At 44.9% G+C, this 8,988-nt stretch overlaps 1 protein-coding gene across 7 annotated transcripts in view; it reads left to right on the forward strand.

Moving 5' to 3' along the window:
- tjp2b (tight junction protein 2b (zona occludens 2)) overlaps window positions 1–8,988 on the forward strand; it is a 237,124-nt gene that overhangs the window by 210,510 nt on the left and 17,626 nt on the right. For all 7 annotated transcript variants that reach the window (XM_045695321.1, XM_045695327.1, XM_045695324.1 and 4 more), the window contains 2 exons: window positions 1,645–1,829; window positions 8,581–8,676. In XM_045695321.1, the coding sequence (XP_045551277.1) occupies window positions 1,645–1,829; window positions 8,581–8,676 (281 nt within the window). The remainder of the gene's footprint in view (window positions 1–1,644; window positions 1,830–8,580; window positions 8,677–8,988) is intronic.

Consider the following 8,988-nt stretch of genomic DNA (forward strand, 5'->3'; position numbering starts at 1 on the left):
CTCTCATCCTGTGTCCTCATTCCTCTCTTCCCTCCTTCTCTCCCTCTCACCATCCTGTCTCCTCATTCCTCTCTTCCCTCCTTCTCTCCCTCTCATCTTCCTGTCTCCTCATTCCTCTCTTCCCTCCTTCTCTCCCTCTCACCATCCTGTCTCCTCATTCCTCTCTTCCCTCCTTCTCTCCCTCTCACCATCCTGTCTCCTCATCATCCCCTTCCCTCCTTCTCTCCCTCTCACCATCCTGTCTCCTCATCATCCTCTTCCCTCCTTCTCTCCCTCTCACCATCCTGTCTCCTCATATCCTCTCTTCCCTCTTCTCTCCCTCTACATCCTGTGTCCTCATTTCTCTCTTCCCTCCTTCTCTCCCTCTCACCATCCTGTCTCCTCATTCCTCTCTTCCCTCCTTCTCTCCCTCTCACCATCCTGTCTCCTCATTCCTCTCTTCCCTCCTTCTCTCCCTCTCATCATCCTGTCTCCTCATCATCCTCTTCTCTCCTTCTCTCCCTCTCACCATCCTGTCTCCACATCATCCTCTTCCCTCCTTCTCTCCCTCTCACCATCCTGTCTCCTCATTCCTCTCTTCCCTCCTTCTCTCCCTCTCATCATCCTGTCTCCTCATTCCTCTCTTCCCTCCTTCTCTCCCTCTCATCTTCCTGTCTCCTCATTACTCTCTTCCTTCCTTCTCTCCCTCTCACCATCCTGTTTCCTCATCATCCTCTCTTCCCTCCTTCTCTCCCTCTCACCATCCTGTCTCCTCATTCCTCTCTTCCCTCTTCTCTCCCTCTCTTCCTGTGTCCTCATTCCTCTCTTTCCTCCTCTCCCTCTCATCTTCCTGTCTCCTCATCATCCTCTTCCCTCCTTCTCTCCCTCTCATCTTCCTGTCTCCTCATTCCTCTCTTCCCTCCTTCTCTCCCTCTCATCATCCTGTCTCCTCATTCCCCCTCTTCCCTCCTTCTCTCCCTCTCACCATCCTGTCTCCACATCATCCTCTTCCCTCCTTCTCTCCCTCTCACCATCCTGTTTCCTCATCCCCCTCTTCCCTCCCAATTTCTTTCTCCTGACCACTCCTCATCTCTAATGACTTTCTGCTCTCTTCTGTTCTGCCCCGTCTCACCAAATGTCTCAAACTCTCTCCCTATCTCTTTCATGCGCTCTCGCTCTCTCTCTCTCTCTCTCTCTCTCAATTCAATTCAAGGGGCTTTATTGGCATGGGCGATATATGCTTACTTTGCCAAAGCAAGTGAAATTAATAAACAAAAGTGAAATAAACAATAAAAAGTAAACAGTAAATATTACACTCACAGAAGTTCCAAAAGAATAAAGACATTACAAATGTCATATTATGTATATATACAGTGTTGTAACGATGCAAATAATTAAAGTAAAAAAGGGAAAATAAATAAATATAAATATGGGTTGTTTCTACAATGGTGTTTGTTCTTCACTGGTTGACCTTTTCTTGTGGCATCAGGTCACAAATCTTGCAGCTGTGATGGCACACTGTGGTATTTCACCCAGTAGATATGAGAGTATCAAAATTGGATTTGTTTTCAAGTTCTTTGTGGGTCTGTAATCTAATATGATCATACACTCTCTCTCTCTCTCTCCCTCTCTCTGTGTTTCTCTGTCTCCCTCCCTCCCTCCCAGGGCTGACCAGATGGCGAGCGTCCAGAACTCCCATAAGGCCGCTGGGATGGACCGGGCTGATTTCTGGCGTCTGAGGGGTCAAAGGGCAGCCAAGAGAAAGGATCTGAGGAAGAGCAGAGAGGACGTCAGCACTACGCCCATCGCCACACGCTTCCCAGCGTACGAGAGAGTCGTGCTTCGAGAGGGTGGGTCTGACATTCTAGGGAAACGACACACGAAATAACAGAGTTGGGGAGAAGAGTAGAGAGGAGAGGTGAAAAGAGAGGAGAAGATAGGGGAGAGGAGATAGAGGGGAGGGGAGAAGAGAGGGGAGAGAGAAGATAGGGGAGAGGAGAAGGTAGAGGATAGGAGAGGAGAGAAGAGAGGGGAGGAGAGGAGAGAGGAGAGGGGGGAGGTGGGAGAGAGGAGAAGGGAAAGAAGAGGAGAGAGAGAAGGGAGGGAGAAGAGAGGAGAGGAGGGGGGGGTGAGAGGGAGGAGAGAGGAAAGGAGAGAGGAGAGGGAGGGAGAAGACACAAGGAGAGGAGAGAGGGAGAAGAGGAGAGAAGTGAGGGAGAAGAGTGGGAGAAGGAAGGGAGAGGAGAGAGGGGGAGAGGAGAGGGAGAAGAGAGGAGAGGAGAGGAGAGGGGAGAGGAGAGGGGAGAAGATGGGGTGGAGAGTGAAGAGAGGAGATAGGACAAGAGAGGGGGGACAGGGGAGAGGAGAGAGGGGAGAAGAGAGGAAAGAAAAGGGAGGAGAAGGGAGGGGAGAAGAGCGAGAGAGGAGTAGGGAAAGTTGAGGGTTGAGGAGAGGTATATCATTGAGGAGAGCAGGGCTGATAGAAAGGCAGGCCAGCATTGGGAAACAGACAGGAAACAACACACACACAGGAAGGGGGGGAAGAGTGGGGGGTAGGGGGGTGCAGCGAGAGAAAGATGGTTGTCACGCTAAACACAGGAAATACACACCACAGGGGAGAACGAGGAGGTTGGAGGGTGAGGGTCAGGGGGAGGGGAGGGGGGGAGAATGGGGGGAGGCAAGGTGAGAGGCTGAGGGGAGAATGAGGGGGGAGAGGGTGAGAGGAGAGTGGTCCTCAGAGAGGGAATGTCGACGGGTCAGACAGGAGCTATGCCGTTCTGGAGAGGATGCAGGAAGCGGGAAAAGGAAGATGGCGAGAGAAAGTTGGTGAAAAGAGAGAGACAACGGGAGGAAATGGAAAGGAGAGAGGAAGGGAACGCCAAAGAGGAGAAAGACAAGGTTACAGAAGAATGGAAAGTGACATTAGAAGGAGATGATTGGACAGAAGGGTAGAACAGGAGGAAGAAGAGGAGGAGGAGTGTATCTATGAAACGAAGGGCAGGAATGTATTAAAGCAGTTGCTCTCCCTCTGTTGTTGTTTCAGTCAAGCAGACAAAACAGAAACAATGGTGCATCAGTCAAGCAGACTGGGTTGTTCTATGGCTGACAGGACGGAGACAGGACGGAGACAGGACGGAGACTGAACTGAGACAGGACGGAGACTGAACTGAGACTGGACTGAGACTGGACTGAGACTGGACTGACAGGACTGAGACTGGACTGAGACTGGACTGAGACACAGCTTTAATGGGCCTGGTCTACAACTGTATTGTTTCACCTATCAGACACTTTTATACCCCTAACGTTGTGCATGATAGACCCACTAATAGGCATGTTGTTTTGTGGTTGTACAGTGGTTGCTCCACTAAAAGTTCGCGATTATGCTGTGGGACTTAGAGGTAATTTGTGGTTTAGTACGGTACCCTGAGCACCACTTCATTGCTCAAGACCAGCACAAGGGGGAGTTAGAGCACTGATTATGCTTTTGGATCCTTACTTACTGAAACTGTTGTTACACTAAGGTTTTTATTATTTTATCTTGTTAGGATTATTTTGGTCTTACTGTAGGCCATTCCCGACTGGTTAAGTTGTACAGTGCCTGAGTGGCGCAACGGTCTAAGAGACTGCGTAACAGTGCAGGCTGTGTTGATACAGATGCTGGTTCAATACCTGTGCCGGCCTCGACTGGGAGACCCATGAGATGACTGTAGGCTTTTGGTTTTTCTCCCTCTAAAAACAGAAATAATACTAAATAACAAACTGGTTTTATTTACAAATTAGTAACAATGTCTCACCCCATGTTCAAGAATGGCCTTTCTCTCACTTATTTTATGTTATTTGAAAACAAAATTATCTAAAAATATTGTTATTTTTAAATAAAGCGATTATTATTATTATTAATTTAGAATGATATAAAAGCCCCTTGGATATTCTCACATATATATTATTAACCCTGTTATTAGCAGGACTATATATATTGGTCATATTGGTCATAGCTCCTGAGTGCGGCACAGTGGGATTGCCTTGCAGTTCTCCAGCTGTATCCACAATCCTCCACATGAGGAGGCACGAGGGCAGGGGGCACGGGATGGGCCTCAGAGCCACGCACAGAAGACCGACCTAGCCCATGGGGAAGGGAGGAGGGGAAGGGGAGGGGGTGGACCCCCACCCCGCCACACTGGCAACACTTTAAGGGGCATTGCACTAATAATGGCACTGACTAGGGAAACCTTCCTACTGTTCGTAGTGCCTGTCTGCACGTTCAAACTAAAACAATGTAACTAATAATGGCATCTTTATGCTTTCGTTAATAAAATAATGATAAAAATACTCTTTCAGATTACTATGGGAATAAATATCACTGAATTACAGAAATGTTGGAACAAAGGTAAACAAATTGTTGCTTACTGGAAAATACTCTTTCAAACACACACGGTCATGTTGTACAGCGCCATTATGGCTATTAGCAGGTAGCTGGACAATAGACTTGCCTAGAAGGAGGGTAGGGGGAGGATTCTATGTAGGATTCAAATGTATTTCTTAGTTAGGTTGGTTGTATCACAACCGGCCGTGATTGGTTGAATTTTCAGTTTAATCCACCAGAAAAGACAAAACAAATAATACAACAAAAAGTATTATTATGATTATGTATCACATCCGACCGTGATTGGGAGTTCCCATAGGACGGCGTAGAATTAGCCCAGCGTTTCTCTCCCTCTAAAAACAGAAATAAATGTTATGGCTTTTATTCAGATTACAATCGCTCACTTATTTTTTTGGAAAACGAAATAACCTCCAAAATATCGTTATATATTATCAAGTTGATGGCACAGTCTTACAGCCCCGGCACCTACATAAAGCTGAGTGACTCACTCATTCATGGCTTTGGATCAAAATAAGTAAGTACCAACATTCTTTCTGATAGTCTTTAATGAAGAAATGTTTGGTTATCCTGACCTGGACATCATGTACAGTATTATAATAGCCCATTATGGGCTATTAGCAGGACAATATACCTTTACCAACACCTCTCTGTATTTTGATACTTTGTGGATGGGGCCTCCTCAGTGGATGGGGCCTCCCCAGTGGATGGGGCCTCCCCAGTGGATGGGGCCTCCTCAGTGGATGGGGCCTCCCCAGTGGATGGGGCCTCCTCAGTGGATGGGGCCTCCCCAGTGGATGGGGCCTCCCCAGTGGCGCAGCTGTCTAAGTCATCGCATCGCAATGCAAAATGCGTTGCTACAGATAACCGTGCCGGCCGCCACAGGGAAACTTATGAGCCAGCTTTTGGTTTTAATTTAGAATCCTCTAATCCTTCAATCCTCTATATGTAATTATTAGCGGAGAGTCACGTCATATTTTCTGATATACTGTAGGCCTACCATAGGCGAAATGAGTCTCACTAGTGTTGAGTAATGTGCTGTTAAAAGTGGTGTAGGTCTTATTTATTTAAAGAACATATTGAGTTAGGAGCAATAGGATTGGAAGTAATAGCCTACAACTATTTTAGCACCATTTCGCGCAGCTCTGAGACAAGCATGGGGACTGGTCTTGATAAATCAATGAGATTTTTATTTTGACTGAATCTCCATCTGGGTATTGGTTAGACTACAATTATGGTGTAAAAATGTTATTCTCTTAGTGTAACCTTTATTTAATTAGACAAGTCAGTTAAAAACAAATTCTTATTTACAAGGACAGCCTACTCCTCCCTCCCAGTCAGGAAATTGAACCCTGTTGTCCCTCGTGCCCACATAACACAGGGATTGTTTAGCTAAATAGTCCAGTACTGTAGCCTACTCCCGACCGTCACGTTGTACAGCGCCATATTTTCCATTCCATCCTAACGGAAACCCAGAGGGTTTTTCTTGGAATAGAAACACCATAATATTAATCAAATTAATTAAGCAACATTTCTTCAAATCAGGCCCATATACTATGTTCTTACAAAAAAGGTTTTAAATTCTCTAGTACAGCCACTCCTTGTAGTAGTACAGTGGTTCGTCCTATTAAAGTTGCAGCGTACTGCAGCACAGATGCCCTTTGGTGGTCAAACTAGCACTAATTAACATTAATGGTACCAGTGGTTGGCACCTAAATAACGTGCCATAGAATTCTGCGGCACCATGCAAGCTGTGCTGCAGTACACTGCACCTTTTAAAGGACGAACCACTGTACTACTACAAGGAGGAACTGTCTAAAGCATCTCTCTCTCTCTCTCTCTTTCTCTCTCTCTCTCAATTCAATTCAATTCAAGAGGCTTTATTGGCATGAGAAACATATGTTTACATTGCCAAAGCAAGTGAAATGGATAAAGAAAAGTGAAATAAACAATAAAAAATGAACCTTAAATATTATACTCACAAGTTTCAAATGTCATATTATATCTATATACATTGTTGTAATGATGTGCAAATAGTTAAAGGGAAAATAAATAAACATAAATATAGGTTGTATTTACAATGGCGTTTGTTCTTCACTGGTTGCTGCTGTGATGGCACACTGTGGAATTTCACCCATTAGATATGGGAGTTTATCAAAATTGGATTTGTTTTCAAATTCTTTGTGGGTCTGTGTAATCTGAGGGAAATATTTGTCTCTAATATGGTCATACATTTGGCAGGAGGTTAGGAAGTGCAGCTCAGTTTCCACCTCATTTTGTGGGCAGTGTGAACATAGCCTGTCTTCTCTTGAGAGGCTATGCTCACTGAGTCTGTACATAGTCAAAGCTTTCCTTAGTTTTGGGTCAGTCACTGTGGTCAGGTATTCTGCCACTGTGTACTCTCTGTTTGGGGCCAAATAGCATTTTTGTTTGCTCAGTTTTTTTGTTAATTCTTTTCAATGTATCAAGTAATTATCGTTTTGTTTTCTCATGATTTGGTTGGGTCTAATTGTGTTGCTGTCCTGGGGCTCTGTGGGGTGTGTTTGTGTTTTGTGAACAGAGCCCCAGGACCAGCTTGCTTAGGGGACTCTTCTCCAGGTTCATCTCTCTGTAGGTGATGGCTTTGCTATGGAAGGTTTGGGAATCGCTTCCTTTTAGGTGGTTGTAGAATTTAACCGCTCTTTAATGGATTTTGATCATTAGCGGGTATCGGGCTAGTTCTGCTCTGCATGCATTATTTGGTGTTCTACGTTGTACACGGAGGATATGTTTGCAGAGTTCTGCATGCAGAGTCTCAATTTGGTGTTTGTCCCATTTTATGAATTCTTGGTTGGTGAGCAGACCCCAAACCTCACAACCATAAAGGGCAATGGGTTCCATAACTGACTCAAGTATTTTTAGCCAGATCCTAATTGGTATGTTGAATTGTATGTTCCTTTTAATAGCATAGAAGGGCCTTCTTGCCTTGTCTCTCAGATTGTTCTCAGCTTTGTGGAAGTTACCCGTGGCGCTGATGTTTAGGCTGAGGTATGTATCGTTTTTTGTGTGCTCTAGGGCAACAGTGTTTAGATGGAATTTGTATTTGTGGTCATGGCAACTGGACCTTTTTTGGAACATCATTATTTTTGTCTTACTGAGATTTACTGTCAGGGCCCAGGTCTGACAGAATCTGAGCAGAAAATCTAGGTGCTGCTGTAGGCCCTCCTTGGTTGGTGACAGAAGCACCAGATCATCAGCAAACAGTAGACATTTGACTTCAGGTTCTAGTAGGGTGAGGCCGGGTGCTGCAGATTGTTCTAGTGCCCTCGCCAATTCGTTGATATATATGTTGAAGAGGGTGGGGCTTAAGCTGCATCCCTGTCTCACCCCACGGCCTTGAGGAAAGAAATGTGTTTTTTGCACACTTGTTTGTTCTGTACATGGATTTTATAATGTTATATGTTTTTCTCACAACACCACTTTCCATCAATTTGTATAGCAGACTCAAATTGAGTCTAAAGCTTTTTTGAAGTCAACAAAGCATGATAAGATTTTGCCTTTGTTTTGGTTTGTTTGTCAATTAGGGTGTGCAGTATGAATACGTGGTCTGACGTACGGTAATTTGGTAAAAAGCCAATTTGACATTTGCTCAGTACATGGTTTTCACTGAGGAAATGTTAAAGTCTGCTGTTAATGACAATGAATGATATTGCAGAGGATTTTCCCAAGGTTGCTGTTGACACATATCCCACGGTAGTTATTGGGGTCAAATTTGTCTCCACTTTGTGGATTGGGGTTATCTGTCCTTGGTTCCAAATATTGGGGAAGATGACAGAGCTGAGAATGACGTTAAAGAGTTTGAGTATAGCCAATTCGAATTTGTGATCTGTATATTTTATCATTTCATATAAGATACCATCAACACCACAGGCCTTTTTGGGTTGGAGGGTTTGTATTTTGTCCTATAGTTCATTCATTGTAATTGGAGAATCCTGTGGGTTCTGGTAGTCTTAAATAGTTGATTATAAGAGGTGTCATTTATATGTTTTTGCTGTTTATTCTTTGTTATAGGGCCAAAAAGATTGGAGAAGTGATTTATCCACACATCTCCGTTTTGGATAGATAACTCTTCATGTTGTTCTTTCTTCTCTCTCTCTCTCTCCCCCCCCCCTCTCTCTCTCCCCCCTCTCTCCCCCCCCTCTCTCTCTCTCTCTCTCTCTCTCTACTATACTGTACTACAGCTGGTTTCAGACGTCCTGTGGTTCTGTTTGGACCTATAGCTGATGCAGCCAATGACAAGCTTGCTAACGAGCTGCCTGACCTGTTCATCATCGCCAGTGAGGACCTCACACTGTGTGTGTGTGTGTGTGTGTGTGTGTGTGTGTGTGTGTGTGTGTGTGTGTGTGTGTGTGGGGGGGGGTTAGGGGTTAGGTTTAGGGTTAGAGTTAGAGTTAGGGCTCAGACACTCCAATAGCATTTGCTGGCCGAGACTAGTTAGCACCTCTGAACATAATTTTCAAATTAAAAAAACAAATTTACATTTAGAATCGCATGAAAAATGCTGGCTGTCAGATGTCTACAGCAGGTGGTCCCTAGAACACTTTGCGATGAACGATCGGCAGATGAATGCTAGATCCCTTTTCGGTGCG

This window comes from Salmo salar, chromosome ssa15 (genome assembly GCF_905237065.1).
Source record: "Salmo salar chromosome ssa15, Ssal_v3.1, whole genome shotgun sequence".
Taxonomy (NCBI): domain Eukaryota; kingdom Metazoa; phylum Chordata; class Actinopteri; order Salmoniformes; family Salmonidae; genus Salmo; species Salmo salar.